This window comes from Mustela nivalis (assembly GCF_964662115.1).
Source record: "Mustela nivalis genome assembly, chromosome: 16".
NCBI lineage: Eukaryota > Metazoa > Chordata > Mammalia > Carnivora > Mustelidae > Mustela > Mustela nivalis.
Genome location: NC_139035.1, coordinates 15923943 through 15941799, shown reverse-complemented (window position 1 = coordinate 15941799; position 17857 = coordinate 15923943). Strand labels below are relative to the sequence as shown.

At 35.7% G+C, this 17857-nt stretch overlaps 1 protein-coding gene across 8 annotated transcripts in view; it reads right to left on the bottom strand.

The window, feature by feature from the left end:
- Nucleotides 1–17857, bottom strand: part of CEP350 (centrosomal protein 350) — a 152919-nt gene that overhangs the window by 16836 nt on the left and 118226 nt on the right. For all 8 annotated transcript variants that reach the window (XM_082701720.1, XM_082701722.1, XM_082701723.1 and 5 more), the window contains 7 exons: nucleotides 16575–16719; nucleotides 11493–11653; nucleotides 8655–8791; nucleotides 5709–5791; nucleotides 2308–4304; nucleotides 1059–1466; nucleotides 811–957 (listed from right to left, as the gene is read on the bottom strand). In XM_082701720.1, the coding sequence (XP_082557846.1) occupies nucleotides 811–957; nucleotides 1059–1466; nucleotides 2308–4304; nucleotides 5709–5791; nucleotides 8655–8791; nucleotides 11493–11653; nucleotides 16575–16719 (3078 nt within the window). The remainder of the gene's footprint in view (nucleotides 1–810; nucleotides 958–1058; nucleotides 1467–2307; nucleotides 4305–5708; nucleotides 5792–8654; nucleotides 8792–11492; nucleotides 11654–16574; nucleotides 16720–17857) is intronic.

Here is a 17857-nt window from a genome sequence, read left to right as displayed (position 1 = left end):
AACTCCAGAGCCTTGCTACTCAGAGTGGTTCTAGGGTCAACAGAATTCGCATCACTCAGGAGCCTGTTAAAAACATAGAATCTTGGGTCCTACTCCAGACCTGCTGAGTAAGAATTCCCATTTTAACAAAATCCCCAGATGAGTCATATTCACATTACCATTTGAGAGGCACTGAACTGGAAATATAACCTTTGATATATTAAAGAAACATGTGAACAGGCAGAGATTTCTACCAATGTGACTCTAAAGTCTTGTTGGGAGTCACTGTAACTTCAGGGCTTAATCTTTTCAGGGACTTCTTAGAAACAAATACTATATTTTATATATCATATTACTATCCCACATATTTCAAAGCCACATTACTAATTCGAAACCTCCAAAATCAAAGATGAAAAGGTTAACATCTGTCTAGGGCTGGCATGTTTGATATATGACAAGTTTTCAGGTATATTCCTAGAATACCTATCTCTAAATTGCCAAAAACTTCACCTAAAACTCCAATGAATCACAGTAAGTTATCTCTCTATTTCCTAATTTTTTCTTAAGTATTATAAACTATGTATGTATAGGAAATGACTGTTCAAATTACGCTTTGCAAAATCCTGAGGATTCAAGATTCCCTCTCCCCCATCCCTCCACTGCTTATGGATTCAATGAATCAACAAACATTTATTTAATACCTCCTCTGCGACAGGCCTTGAGGACAGAGGGCGAATAACACAAAAGGGTACCTCCTTTTATGGCATTTATAGATCTGCATAAATGAAGAGCAAGTCAAACAAAGGAGATACTTTCTAGTTGGCAGGTTACCTTGATTTCATCAAGGTTATTTGGGTTTTTCACTCGTCGGAAATAACTGGAGTTGATCCTACATGGCTTCATCCAGACAGGCTGATTTAAGTTGGGATCCTCTGCAAATATTTCCTCAAAAATCTCTTTTGTTAAGTCAAAAACCGCCTTGATAGAGAAAAATAAAACAAATCAAAATGGCTAAGAATCCAAATTTCAGACAATGGAGATAAATTTAAAAATTAAAATTATCCTTCCACGTTACATACCTGTTTGTAGACCCTTTTACTAGTGCTTTCTAAATCTAGACCCTTACTGGCACAGCCAAGCAGTTTTGTAGGAATGCTAATGCTATGAAGATCATGACCTAATTCTTTCCATTTCCAGAGTTCTTCTGCTGCATTATGTACAAGAATTTCTACTTCCTCTGTAGTATGTGGGACTGCCAATAGTGTTTCACATGGTTTCTGGGGAGCTCTTTTAGGTTCTGCCATTAAAGGTACAATTGTTTCTTCTGCCTTATTTTTGGGGATCTTGTGAGAAGAGCTCAAACCAAAGTCTTCATCAAACCAGTCTTGATCATCTCCTAACACGCTCAGAAACTCCCGGCTGATCTCAAGTTCGGCAAGTCTCTTCGCAAGTTCTTCCTGCCCACTGGCACCAAATATTGGACTCTCCTAGAAAAATGGAACCATTCAAATAGAGCACCATTTAGTGACCTCAGATCACTCATTTGGGTTTGTTTTTTTTTAAAAGATAAACCGAATATATTATTTATATTTTATTATTTCCCTATAAGCAAAACATTATGGTGACTACTAATCAACAATTTTAAGAAAAAAATATCCTATATCCCATAATTGTGCTTACATAAGATAAACTGAAATTTATAAAATGTTTATTGATTGCTTTTTTCTTTTTGAATCATCATTATTTTGTTTCTGAGGGACTCTTCTGTCTGTGGGGTATGGAAATCTTATAGGAAATTTCTCACCTTTTGTGATTATCTGGCTCAAGTTACTCAAAATCATTACTTTTGTTCAACTGTCCATGGGCAACCTAAGTAAGCTGACAGTCTGAGTATATGTCATAGTGGATATATTTCAGTTTTACCAGAATCAACATCACAACTGGTAATATCCACAGGGTAACTGAGTAGCTACGTAGACAAATAATTTCATAGACAAAAAAGGAACTGGATTGAGAACCACTAGGAAGCTCCATGGAATAAATCTGTTCAGTGAATCTGGAAGGGACTCTAACCTGTGGAGAGCACCTGAGGGTCACCAATCCAACGTAAAGCTGCTAGTGTTTGTGACAACCCTATAGTGACCACTCATGACATAACAGAGGACAATTATACTTCAGACAGAAAAACAGCAACAAGGCCTTTAAGAACTAGTACATGATTTTTATCTAATAAATAACACATCACAAAAAAACCTATCAGTAGCTACAGAATTAAAATGTGCTACAAAGATAAAGTCAATTGACATTCTGTCTAGATAAAATACTTACAGGTCTGGGGCATATATCTGGTGAAGAAATCTCTTCTTTTTCATCTTCCAATTCAGACCTTAAGAAGCAAGCTGGATCACTTGATGACTGTTCCTCAAGATTTGGGGATAGGGCTTGGGGTGGTACTTTCTTTTGATCATCGTCAAGAAGCTCCTGATTGCTAAGCTGGATTTTCTCATTCCTAGCTTTTTTGATTTCTTGTAGTTGACTGACCGTGTCCTTCACAAAGACTGTTAGTAAACTATCTGTCAGTAAGCTGACTTTTTCTAGCTGTTGCTTTGACTTTTCCCCCTCACTTTGTGATGACCTCAGCTGGGCTTCCAATTGGTTCTTTTCTCTCGTTAAAAGATCCAGAAGCGGAGTAGAAAGCTTTTCTGACACCTCAAGATATAGGTTCTCTTCCTTTTCTGTAAACTGCTGTTGCTTCTTGAACTCTTCGGAGAAGTTATTATCTAAAATATCACCTTCTACAGCAATGGAAACCTTTTCTGTGGCAGGAGAAACAAGGTCTCTGTTTTCCTTTGAGCAGATCGGTGAATCCACCAAAGACTGCTGGTGAACATGGGTTTCAAGTACCCCAGAAATGTCCTGAATGTTGTCTGTTTCTATTGTAAGGCTTCTTTCAAGTGAGGCTTCTATATCATGCATACTAGGTAGAGAGTTCTCATCAAAATATTTAGCTGCTTCCTTTTCTCTATCAGACTTTGAATCCACTCTATCTTTCTGTTCGTGATTACAGTACTGATACTGTCCCTCTGAGTAAGACTCTTCATCTTCATTTATGTCTACATAGTCCTCAAAGTTTTCTGGAATGTGAGATATTTTTTGAGGAGGAGCAAAAATACCATGTTTCTCTTTGCACACAAAGTATACAATGCCGTCATATGTTCCATTATTATTTCCTTCAGCTTTATCCAACTCCACTCCAGCCCAAAATCCTTTAGCAAAACTAGTCACACCTTTGAATCGAAGAGTTCCTGGCTGAACATTGCCAATCAACACCCTATCACCAATGTGGAAATTATGTAACTCATCTGCCACAGAAACTGAAATGAAGGAAGGGGATTCCATAACTCCCTGCTCATGCTCTACATCACCGCGCTCCTTGCTTTTCATAAGCTCAGTAGGGGACTTGAGTTCCAACAGCCTCTCTGAGTGGATACTGCTATGAACAGAAAGGCTTTTCTCACTGAGGCACTCACTGATTTCATCATCACTGCCAAAGCTAATGGCTCTACTTGTAGAGTTCCCAGTTGGCTGTGATTTGTCTCTGCAAGACTGAGAGTCTTTCCTGAGTGACAACAAAGGTGACACCTGGAAGTCATCTTTGTACAATTCAGCTGAAATGTCTTTCTTAAAAGAAGACACTTCAAAATCTTCAGAATATGATATTTCTTTAGGAGCAAAAAGATGTTCTAACAAAGACAAGTCCCTTTCCTTTATATTCTTTTGCTCCGGAATGTCTTTTTCTGATTGGATGTTCGGACTATGATCCGTATCTGGATGTGACTCTTTCTCTTTCAACTCCTTTCTATGAAGATTTTCAATGGCTAATCTAACTAAGTCTTTCTGAACATTTACAGAATCTAAAGGAACATCTTTCCTTGAAAGAATTTCTGATGAATCTCCCTGTTCCAGGTCTAGTTTCAGTAAGACATCAGACTTCCCGGATTGTTTCGAACAGGCATCTTCAATCACACTCGCCTCCAGTTTTGTATAGTCTACTTCTTGTATTTCTGATTTTTGACTAGAGTCTTCTTGAGCATCTGACACATCCAGAATTCTATTAGGGACATTCAATTCTTTGAGAAGAGATAATGAAGGTACATTTTCTAGAGAATCTCCAGATTCTGCTCTGGTTCTCCTTGATGATCTAAGAATTGGAGATGAAGTATGAAAATGCTCTTCTGTCTGTCTATCCAATTCAATCACTCTCTTTGCATATGCAGATAAAGACCTTTCTGATACCGACCTCTCAGAACCTGCCAATGCAGCATCTTAAAGGAAAAGAAAAAATCATTATCAAAATGATTTAATTATAATCTTTCAACGTCTAGAACCAAAGGCTAAATAAAAGCCAAATCTTGATGAGGAAAAAACTCTGGCTAATAACTATCACCTGTTTTGGTTACTATAAAAGTACATTTTTCCTTTAAGAGAACATATTGTACCAACAATAACCAGAACATTTAGAATGACTGAAAATTTAAAGTCTGAAATAATTTCTTAAAAATCTTAACTTATAAACTGAAGAAAAATGGCTCTAAGTTTATGAAGACACTGATTTGCACGATCATCCTGAAGTCATGCAAAACCAGAATTGTACAATGGATATTACATACATATTTCATATAGAAAAACAATGAAGGAAGGACAAATATATTTCTATATATACTTCAAGAAGAATGGATTTTCCTGGAGACTTCAACTAAGCTCTCAGATGTAAAAAAAAAAACACAAGAAAAAAGAAAACTATTTCTGCAAATAGCGCATTTTTAAATAAAGATTTATTTATGTGGGGAGAAGAGCGAGAGCGAGAGAGAGATAACTCAAGTTGGGGGAGGAGCAGAGAGAGAGAGAGACAATCCTTAAGCAGACTCCCTGCTGAGCACACAGCCCAATGTGGAGCTCAATCCCAGGCACCCCAAAAATAGCATTTTAAGAGCTAAAATTGCAGAAGAAAAAAAAAAAGATGTGACGAGCTAACAAACTAAGAATTAAAAGTTTTTAATTCAAATCTCTATTTTGTCACTGCCTGTAAGTAGGCTTTTTTATGCACCAGTTTTATTTTCTCATTGAATTGTACTTTATTTTCAGTAATTCTTACCTTTCTTTTGATTAAGTTGAAAAAAATATATATGACCACTTAACTCTGAACAACAGTATAGGCTAAAAAATATATACTCAGTTATAAAATCTGATTAATGCTGCCAATGATACACTTACCCATTTTATTTTTTTAAAGATTTTATTTATTTATTTGACAGAGAGAAATCACAAGTAGATGGAGAGGCAGGCAGAGAGAGAGAGAGGGAAGCAGGCTCCCTGCTGAGCAGAGAGCCCGATGCGGGCCTCAATCCCAGGACCCTGAGATCATGACCTGAGCCGAAGGCAGCGGCTTAACCCACTGAGCCACCCAGGCGCCCCACTTACCCATTTTAGATTAATGTCTTTATGCTCCACTTTTTATCACAAATTTGGGACAATAATGACTTATTCACAAAATTTATATATAATAAATAAATCACTTTAAAATACCAAAGTAACTTAAAACTTCAATAATTATTATCTTTAAGAAATTTATTTTTCAATCAAAAAGCTGTAGAGGTAGAGTTGTGTAGGCACTTGGATAAATCCTTAGTCTACTAGACAAAGCACAATTATTTTTTCTAATTACATACCAACGTGTTCAGCAATGGACTCCAGTGATCCTCTGGAGCGTTCTGACTCTGTTAGTGATTTCCAGTTCTTTGCTGTTTCAGATCTGAAAGAGAAAATTAATGAGTAGAAATAAATGTACCGCTGACACTATAATAACTGGTAACAAAAAGCAGTCAAGTCTTAGACAACAATTTCTCCTTCACAGGAGGTGCCCTGCTCCGTCACTTCATTAAGCCTGTTTCTGGCCCTTATCACTCTGACTAGATAATCCTGCTTCTTTCAGTGAGACAGAGACCACCAGCATGAACTTTCTTACTGCCAAACTTCCCACCTACAAATACATCTATATTCCTAGCCTTTCTTCCCATCTGCAAGAAAGAAAAAGGGATGTCTTTCACCCTTATTCAAAGCTGATTATTTGAATCTCTTTCTTTCTAAAATCTCACACAGTTCCACAGTCTCAATAATGGTACTCCTCAATTATACACATTCTCTTTCCTATAATCTTTGGCCCTTCAACCTGGAGATTTTTCCCCCTTAGCTTATAAGGATGCTATGAGTCTCAAAATTTTGACCCTCAATTCTTCATTCTTCCACATCCTGCTGTTGTCTTCTCTTATTCTTTAAGTTAACAGGAAGAGCTAGCTACCTTCTTCATTTTCTTGCTTTCTCTTTATTTGTGAAGTCACAGTATTTGCCTTCTACTTCTGTCTCTTATAAAGCCTTTAAATGCTATTTTATCATGTTTAGTACTTGGATCCCTCTTATTTTCTCTGAATGTATATCTTCTTTGGGTGATATTGTTTTATTTGTGGTTTCAACCACCATCTTTAGCTGACCATCCCCATATATCTCACCCTGATATCTTTCCTGGATAATTTCCCTCAGGTGAACTATGGGCACCTCACAATTAGTATTCTAAAACCAAAATCATAAGCTTCCCACAAAAGAACATCTGATTTTTCCATTTAGGTGAATGGAACTTTGACCCAACCAACTACTTAAGAGAAAACCTGGGAGTCATTCTACATTTCTCCTGCTTCACTATCTAGCACTTTAATTAGTCAAGTCTACTTCTTAAATGTTTCTTAAGAAATTTTAAGAATAGGGGCGCCTGAGTGGCTCAGTGGGTTAAGCCACTGCCTTCAGCTCAGGTCATGATCCCAGGGTCCTGGGATCGAGTCCCGCATCGGGCTCTCTGCTCAGCGGGGAGCCTGCTTCCCCCCCTCTCTCTGCCTGCCTCTCTGCCTACTTGTGATCTGTATCTGTCAAATAAATAAATAAATTCTTTAAAAAAAAAAAAAGAAAAGAAATTTTAAGAATTCTTTTTTTTTTTTTTAAAGTAAACTCTACCCCTAATGTGGGGCTCAAACTTGCAAACCTGAGATGAAGAGCTGCATGCTCTACTCTCTGAGCCAGCCAAACGCCCCCCACTTCTTAAATATTTCTAAATTTATCTCCTATCTCTGTTCTTATAACCACTTTTTATTTGAGGCCTGGCTTAGACTCCTGTTCTCCTTGCTTCTAAGCTTACTCTTTCCTATCTTTCCTTCACAGAGTAGCTATAATCAGAAAGATCTCTCTGTGTGACCGCATCATTCTCTTGTTAAAATCCTCCAATAGCCTAGTTAATAAAACTATAAAGCATGTAATAGCGTATTATGTAGAAATCTAAAAATAAGATTTACAGTTTATAATATAATGGAAAAACATAAATAAAATCTAAGCATAAGACATATTGTTGACATTTGCAATTTTCAGGTAGTTGGGTATATAATTTAAACTTTTCTTCTTTTGACTGCTTCTCTCAGTATTCTAATAATAACAAATAATAATAATAGTAACTAATACATAGTGTTAATTTATGCTAAGCTCTGTTCTAAGTTAAGTCTTTTAACTCTCATAACAAGTTAATTAGTCATGTTATTATAGGGATATAAATCCCTATTAAAAAAACCCGAAGCACAGACAGATTAAATAACTTGCCTGACAAAACTAAAGAGCTAGCTGGTATTGGAACCAGGATTCAAACTCAGGTAATGTGAAATTAATGATATTGAGTCTACATTACTTCTGTAACAGACAAAAAAATCCCTAAACATTTTCTTTAAAAACCTTCAAAATCTTCACCTCTTCAGAAAAGTGCAATAGAAATTACTAAGAATGAGTGAGTTCCAGGTCTTAGAGTTTGGTTTCTTTTTTTCCAGTCTCTTCTAGCTTTAGCAACATCTGAATATGCTCAACTTCTATGATATGCCAAATTCCTTACTGCTGTTGGTCATTCATGCAAGCCTTTCTCTCTGAAATGCCCCAATCTGTCAGTCCCCACTGACTGTCTACCCCCAGTCACTGTTTAAAATTTATTTTAAATATTGCAACCTGACTTTTTAAATGCACGATCTTATGTACTCGAGCGTCACTACTTAATATCTTCTGTATTTGCATTAACTGGGGGCATAATATTCTATCCCTGGAAAGAACCATAATTTACTAGGCTAGTCACCCATTTTTTGACATAAAGATTGCTTTATGTTGTATTAAGATAAAGGATGCTATGATAAACATATTCATGCAAATAGAGACTTCTAATAGCCCGTATTTTCTCAAGCTAGATATTCAGAATTGGAATCACTGAGTCAAAATTTACAGATTGTCTTTTACTTTTGAAACACTGGCAAACTGCTTTTTAAAAGGTCTGTATCAACTTACAATGCTACTACTAGCAACAATGGAGGATATTATTTTCATTGCAACCACCAGATTTCAGAATTCAAAATATATTTTTAAATCTGTACATTATACATTTGTGACTGTATCATACATAAATTAGTGAAAACATTAAACCAATATTTTTACTTCTACAATTTCAGTTACTTAAAAGATAGTTTTACTAAAAGTCTTTCTTTATGCTTTACACAAACTTCTCAAACAGGGCAGAATATAGATAAGTTATTACAAATTTCTACCTGTGTAATGGAAGGGGCTTGATCTTGGGTTTTTCAGAAGCTGAGGAGAGCGTTTTAATCTGAGGCTTGGCTGTTGGTGATGTTTCCAAATCTCGGCTAAGCTCTGCTTCAGTTTTCTTAATGAATTCATCATATGACTAAGTTTAGAAAAATCAGAGGAGTCACTATACAGAATTTTTTAAAAACTATTTTAAATTAGAAAGTAGTACATTTTACAGTAAAATATTCAAATAGAGAAGATGTACTGTAAAAATCTTCCTCCTGGTTACCAGTGTCCTAAATCAATCAGGAAATGACAGTCACCACTCTACAGAAATTTAATACCTATGAACCAATAATTCAGGTTCTGCCACATTAAAAAACTTCTTTAGCTGATCAGGTAATTATTCTTTAAAGGCTGTCCTAATACTTCCATGTTATTTTTAAGAAGTTTAGCCATGATGCTGAGTTAAATGGCACCTTTTTGGGAATACAAATCCTTAGGAATACTTGGGAATACAAATCCTGAGGAAGAAGGAAGGGTGTGGTTAAGAACAGGATAGCTCAGAATTACAAAAAATGTTACCAGCCATTCCTATCCATTATCACTAGTGTATAATCCTAATTTGGACGAAATCTAAGGGAAGCCCTTCATCTACTATATTTCTTAACTTTCTGGCCTAAAATTCCTACTTTTACATCATTAGCTGAGACTACAGCTGTTCTCTTTATTTATTCTCTGTACTGAACGTTCAGTACCAACTCAATGTGTGGCCCCAAATCGGCTGTCAATAAATATTAAGACTAAATGGAACCTACAGATGCTTTTCAATTGCTACAGATCCCTAAAACTTGGCCTAAAATCCCTACTTTTACAACTTGCACTATCCATATTACCTTCCTCTGAATTCTGATCTAAAAGCTATACTTACATGAATGTAGTTGATTTACTACATCTGCGATTAAATAAAATCTAAAGGATTTTATATGAAATGCTATCTATTATGTATTTCTCCATCATATCCTATAATTCTAAAACCTAAATACAGACATTTCTTTTCTCCATAAACCATTTCATAAAATGGTGGATGATGTGGACGCTATGGCTCTTCTCTAGAGGTCTTCCTGACTGACACAGCCATTAATGAACATTTTTGAGAAACACCTTTCAATCTAAGCATATTTCATTTAATTTTCAATGGTTCCTCATTACCAGTGCTTTTAAATCCTGGGCTCCACCCTATACCAATGAATACCTCTGGGAGTGAGCCTGAATATTTGTATTTTTCAAAAAGCTCCTCAATTAATTCTAATGTGTGGTCAAGCTTAAAGACTGCTGATTGGAAGGCCAAACTCATCAGTCTGACTCTGAGGTCCTGAACATGATCTTCATTTTTAAATTTTGTTTACCAGTCCTTTCCAACATGATCTTGCCAGTATGGTCATTCTACCTTAGCCACTTTTCCTACTTCTAAACACCTGCAAATTACAATCCGTGTTCCCATCTCTGTATCATGTATTTGTGTAACTGTCTATTTTCTCCACAACTGTTAATAGCCTATTTACTATGTGGAAGATAGTGCAGTATAATGGTGAGGATACAAAATTTAGAATTAGAGATATATTAAAATCCTAGCTTTACCATTTATGAGCTGTGTGTCCCTCAGTATCAGGGAAACTGAGGAAACTCAGTTTCCTCATCTGTAAGACAGGGACAGTAAAGCCATACATTGTTGCTTGAGGATAAATGAAGAACATGTGTGAAGTAATTAGCTGAGTTCCTGGCATATAAATAGGCATTTAAATATCTGATGATTAAACTAATAAAGGTAGGAGGAACACATATTTGGTGTGACCACAACAAGGACCATTAAAAAGACAGAAATACTGGCTAAACCTAATAAAAAGGTTTCTAACATGTAGAGAACCTAGAGTCTAACAATGAAATCAACTGCCTTGAAAATTTGAAATTTCCTATTACTGGAAGTGTTCAGGTAGAAGCTGACTGGTCTTCTCTGGTGATGCCATGAGAAATAATTCTTGTAAGGAGCAGAAGTTTGTATCGATCCTATGATGAATGTAGCAGTTTAGGAACATGAGGCTGGCAGAAAGTATGCAAGCAATAGGGAAGCAACCCGAGACACGGACATTCAAGAGGCTATGAAGAGAGGTCATTAGGATCCAAAGAGCATGATGGCAGTTGGGATGGAAAATGATAAGCAAGAAGATTTATAAAGAAAAGAATCAATGGGTGACCGAACGGATAGGACAAAATAGAATAAGGAAGCTACGAAAACCAGGTTTCTAGCCTGGGCAGAATCAGGGAAGGCTGCTAGAGCTTAGAAGAGTCAAGTTTAGAATTTTCGTTTTGGAGCCATTTAAATAGTACAAAGAGTCACATTAATAATCTGTGTGGCATGAAATATCACGCTTAAAAAACAAGTTGTTTTTAAAAAGGCAATAACAATTACTGACTTTTTTTTGTAATTTTTTTTTTCAGTGTTCCAAAATTGTTTATGCACCATACCCAGTGCTCCATGCAACATGTGCCCTCCTTAATTACTTATCTGATGATTCTCTGCTTCAGAGGGCATGGATATCAATCTTTCACAGGTCTATTTAGAAAAAAAATCCTTTAACACTTGATTTTAATATTTACTTAATAATTGATATAATATTTATTATTTTAACATTTAATTTAATGTTTTTAGATTGTCGCAGATTTTTTAGAAAGAGGTTAAAATGTGGCACCACACTAATACTGAAAAATTCTAACCCATGACTTTATTAACAACATTAAAAACAGACTTCACATACACATTAGCCTTGATATCAACCCCCCTTCTTCCTGTGTCTCACCTCTAACTGTTTGATCAGACTGGCTTCTTGTGCTTTCAATCTTTCCTTCTGCCTTTTTCTCTGTTCCTTCTTTAGCTGGTCCACAACTGATTTTCTTTTCCGCAGCTCATCCTTTAGGGCTCTGATCCTACCCTCAATGTCACTTTGGTCGGATGTTGTTTCTGAAAGAGATACAAAATCTCTTACTTAGTTTTAACTTAAGAATAGTTAATTCAGGGCATCCGCATGGCTCAGTCATTTCAGTGTCTGACTCTTGCTTTTGGCTCAGGTCACGATCTCAGGGTCCTGGTACTGAACCCCACATCAGGCTCCACATGCAGGGAGCCTGCTTAAGATTCTCTCTCTCCCCCTCTGCCCCTGGCCCCCTTGCTCCCTTTCTTTCGCTCTCAAATGAATAAATAAATCTTTAAAAGAAAGGAGAGTTAATTCAATAACTATTAATTATATTATTCATGAAAAGCTGCAATGTGATATTAAACTTGAATAAAGTTAATCTAACATTTAAAATTAAGGAATTTGAGCTTTTGAAAAAAATTTATTAGTGATTTACATTTCCTCTCTTTTCCCCTACATCTCTATTGGGCGGGAGGGGTGGGGTGGAGGGGAAGGTTTCCTCCTATTTTTTTCACTTCCTAATTATACTATTTGAAATGGCAAATAAAATCTCAAGGTACCCCATCTTGGTGAGATAAGCAACTAGAAGTTGAAAAATTTTTAGGTTAGTAAAATTTGGACATTTTTTAAAGGAATTATTTCCCAATGACAAGATAATCATATTTATCTGCCTTTCTACTTAGTTGTTAATAGTTTTTAAGTTATATTAAAATCAAATTGATTTTCTGTCTTTTGTTGTTTTTATTTATTTATTTATTTATTAAAAGATTTTATTTATTTATTTGACAGAGAGAGATCACAAGTAGGCAGAGAGGCAGGCAGAGAGAGAGGAAGGGAAGCAGGCCCCCTGCTGAGTAGAGAGGCCAATGTGGGACTCGATCCCAGGTGCCCCTGTCTTTTGTTGTTTTTAAAGTAGGCTCCACTCCCAGCACAAACCCCAATGTGCGACCTGCACTCACAATTGTGAGATCAAGACCTGAGCTGAGATCAAGAGGCAGATACTTAAGTAACTGAGCCACCCCGACACCCTGAAATTCTGTCATTTTATTTTATTTTTTTTTACGATTTATTTTAGAAAGAGAAAGAGTGTGTATGCGAGCAGGGGGAGGGGCAGAGGGAGAGGGGGAGAGGGAATCCCAAGCAGACTTCCCACGGAGTGCAGAGCTGAATCGCAGGGCTCGATCTCATGACCCTGAGACCATGATCAGAGCTAAAACCAAGAGTCGGAAGCTTAACCAACTGAGCCACCCAGGTGCCCTGAAATTTTTTCATTTTAAACTGACTATGAATCATCAGATGATGTCTTAATGCCACATAAAAGGAAACAGAGAAATTAAAAAGAAATATACTCTGCTATAACCTTTCTTTAGAAGCTCTTAAAATATTTAAAATAAATGAAATGAAACTAGTTAAATCTTATTTTCTTCCCAATAGTTCCCTTTACACACAAAGCAGATGACCAGTCACAACAAAATCATGAAAAAGACATTTCATTATAAGTGCCACACACATGCTATGAAAATAGTATCATTTAAAGATGTTGCTTAGGGAAACCTTCTTAGGTCCCCTCCCTCCTCAGCAGCCTTGTACCACTACTTTGCTATCGCTCAGTAAACCCTGATTTACTACCCACCAAAAATTTAAATAATTAAATAAACAAATATGCTGCTTATTTCACTACATATGGAAATTACATAGAAATACAAATGACTATTCCTCACCCTTCCTCCTAAACTCACACAGTGGTATCAGTTCCACACATTTATGCTGATTGAGATATTTAATAGCAATAGAAATACTATTGTAGGGGCACCTGGGTGGCTCAGTGGGTTAAGCCTCTGCCTTCGGCTCAGGTCATGATCTCAGGGTCCTGGGATCAAGCCCCGCATTGGGCTCTCTGCTCAGCAGGGAACCTGCTTCGCCTTCTCTCTCTGCCTGCCTCTCTGCCTACTTGTGATCTCTCTCTCTGTCAAATACATAAAATATTAAAAAAAAATACTATTGTATATAGGCCTGAAGACTCAGATGTACACTACAACACTAGACCATTAATAACCAGGTGTTTCTCAGGTTCTTCACATTAAATTGCATGAGAACTAGTTACAGAATTTACTTAAATTCAAAAGGATTATAGTCTTTTTTGATAGTATGATCCAATATCTGGATTAGAGATAATGAAGTCTAAGTTCCTGTCACTTCTCTGCCCTTGACTTAAGGAACCTCAGTAAAGTCACACCCATCTTACACCAGTGGTGGCATCATATGAGCCTGCAGCATGGGCAAAGCTTACTATTTACTGATTAACGCTCACAAAATAACGTAATAATAAAGTCCATTTTCAATTCTGGATCTACTACTGGTCACCAGTAAGGTGTCTGCTCCCTACCAATTTCGAGAATTGATGTGAAAATTAAGTAAGATGAATAAAGCACACAGCACCTCAACTACCACAAAAGCTCAATAAGTGGTGGTAGGATTCATATTCACCTAAGACCAACGTTTTATGTAGCTGTAATTTAGGTAATCTATTTTTTGGTCTGAAACCTAAAAACAGTGGTGGAGAGAGCAACTTCTTTTCTTTTATCTCCTTTTCTTTTTTCTTTTTAATTTCTGAAAAAAATAATAAATTGGCTTCAGGGTTAAAAGGTTCTGAACACTTAGCGGCAGGCTTTGTAGAGATTCAATTGATGGTTCTAGTATAACGACTGGGAGTAGGACTGCAGGCTGACTTAAAAATTAAAACCTTTCTAAAATGAGGTATAAACACAAACCTTTTCGCCTTCTAAAACTGTGCTTCCGAAACTTGAGACATTACTTTGATAAAATTGTATACAGGACTATTATACTTCCACAGACCTAGTTTCAACTTTGCCCCCCTCCCAAAATGATTATTTTACTATATTTTAAAAATTGCATATGCCAGCAGTGATTATTCTAATAAATATTCTAATAAATTATTCTAATAAAAACATTTATCATCTATGGTTGTGAAGATTTAACAGTGGATGATGAAAAACTTGGGAGTTTTTATAGATGATAGACCTTAGAAAATGTTTCTATTTTTAAGTACTAAAGAAACCAAAAGTATACAAATGAAGGGCAGAAATTAAATAAAAGTCTATGAGAGTGAATGGGACTATATTATATATCTGCCCAAATATAGTATTACTGCATAGCACTTACCATTAGTAACATCTAAGAGAATCTCTACATGAATTTATTGCCTTTATGGAATTCTCTCCTACAGGGATTTTTTGGGTAGTGCGGGAGAGGGGAGGGGACAGGTAAATGACACTTCAATTTGTTTAAACACATCAAGATGGAGAGAATAATCTAATTGAAAAAATTATGTGGCCTACATTAATTTGGCTTGTAACAAACCTCCATCACGTAAGTGAGAAAGGCATTACATAACTCCACTACATTAAGACTGACCATAAACAGTGCAAATAATGATGTCATCAGTAACAGGTAGATGACATCCATAGTTAAAAAATCTGAGCTATTTCTCTAAACCTATTCTTACTTGAATTATGTTTTATCAATAAAATAGTGTCTTATTAACATTATCACTAATCCTTGCCCTGTAACTCATGCAAGGATGGTTATGCTCTTATTCTATGGAACAAATGGAAAAGATTATCCAATATGGGAAGGAAACTTGGAGAAAGTCACCAGTGAGTAATACAGCCAAGATAAGAATCCACGCTTCCAAGTATCAAGTTTATGTCTACTGACATGTTACTCCACTGGCTGTAAATTTTCACCAGAGTGTATGAAAGCAAATATATAACACAATAATTTTCAACAAATAAATATAGTAGACAACATTCTTCAACTGGGTTGACCTAGTAATTCCATTTCTAAGAATTTATTTTTACTGAAATACTCAAAAAGAAAATATACATGAAAATGTTCGTTAGAATATTGGCAATTTTGAGAAACTCTAAATGATCACCACTAGGGAAATGGTTAAATATGTTATGGTATATCCTCTCTTTGAAATATTATGCAGTTATTCAAAGAAAAAGAGTGGTTTATAAATATGGGTGATGGAAAAATCCCATGATTTACTATTGTTTGAAACACTGAGAACTGGGGGTATAGAAAAGGATCAAAGACCAAAATAAGAATAATATATTTCACTTTTTTTCTATAAAGTGTCTACTCTCAAATGCAAACTAAAAATGAGCTCCAAAGGCATACACTCAAAGAAGTAGTAATCATCCTTGGAACCCTACATAAACTGAGCACTGCCTAAATAGATATGTTTCCCAAGAACAAATCTTATAGACTGACGTCTTATAGAATAGAGGCTGTTCATTCTTTCATAATCTAATACCACAGAGTCTTATAGGAGCATAGAGGTTAAAGGAAAACAGACAATGTTCCCTACCACCATTTGCAGTCTATTTTCTACCTTTCCTCCTTTGAAACTTACACTATCCTGCACTACCTCTTCCTATCTCTCCTCATGGTCATCATTAATTCATTCAAGAAACATTTAATAAATACCTGCTATTTGTAATGCAAAGTACCTGCTAGGTTCTGGTGCCATAACTTTTAAGAAGATATAGACTCACCTTTCTAGGAGTCTATATGCTAGTAAAGGAGACCTGCTGAGTAAAGTCTGGTTATAATTTATATACTGTCTGGTATAACAAGTTGAAGCACAGAGCACTATGGGAACACATAAGCAGTATCTGGCACATGGAAAAAAAATTCAACAAATGTCTGATGAATAAAAGACTGCCCGTTAGCAACCCAAGAATGTAACAGTTTGTCATATTTTGTATAGTAAGGGAAATAATTAATTACCAATGAAATTATGTGATTTAATCTTGGCAAGCAAAAAGCCTTTACAAATACAACAAAAGATAACATTATTAACAGATGGATAGACAAAGCTTATTAAAGAGGAATTCAAATATAATACGAATAAAACTAATTCCTTATTATTAGTCTTACCTGACTGTGTCATAGATAATGACTCATCTGACCAACTGTAACAGTGTTGATGGGACTTGACAGGTAGACGATACTGTCCTCCAGTCCTATGACTTCCTTTGCTAGACTCCTGCTTTGACACAGATGTGCAGCTTTTGGGAGGTGACTGTTCAAACAGAAAACCAAGTGTGAATTGTTTTGTGAGACATTTGTAAAATCTATTTAACATTCGAGAAACCAAGCAGTTAAAGATAATATTTACAAAGAGTTTTAAGTTAACTCTGTGACAATAAAAAGTAAAAACAGTTTACAAATTATATAAAGGATAAGACCTCAACATTTTTAAAGTCACAGAAAAAAGCTATATAAAGAAGTATGCTTTTTAAAAAATGTTTATAATAAAGTAAGTGAGTGGCTACTGTTTAAGTGATATTTATCATCTATTTTTTAATTAAAAAAATTCTAAATATGGTGCAGGTATTTTTTTCAGCATAGTATTTTAATTTCCTTCAGATGTATTCCCAGAAGTGGAGCTGCTGGATCATATGGTAGTTCTCCATTGACAGATAATGGATTAAAAAAATGTGTACGTATACATGTGCATGCACACAGAGACACACAAACACAGACAGACAGACACACACACACACACACACACACAGAGTAATACTATTCAGTCATAAAGAAGGAAGGAAATCCTGCCATTTGCAACATGGATGGACCTTGCACTCTGCTAGGAGAAATAAATCAGACAGAAAAAGACAAATACTATATGATCTCACTTTTATGTAGAATCTAAAAAAAAAAAAAAAAAAAAACCAAAGCAAAAACAAACTCACAGAAGAGATCAGATTTGTGGTTACTAGAGGTGCGGGGAATTGGAAGAAGGTGGGAAAAGGTACAAACTTCTAGTTATAAGATATGTAAGTCCTAGGGATGTAATGAACACTGTGATGACTAATGAATGCTGCTGTACAGTACATGTAAGAATTGCTAAGGGAGGAGCTTAAACATTCTCATTATAAAGAAAAAGACTTTTTTTTTTGTGGTTACTGTATAAAGTAAGGGATATTAACTAAACTTATTATAATAATCGTTTCACAATATATACATGTCAACCCATTACGCTGTACACCTTAAACTTATACCGTGCTGTGTGTCAATTGTATCTCAATAAAACTGAAAAAAAACTTTAAAAATACTAAATATGTACTAGTTTTGTGGAAAGAAGGAAAAAAGAGGGGAAAGAAGAGAAGAAAAGAGCAAAAGACTGTCCACAGAGCGTATTACAAAGGATGTAATTT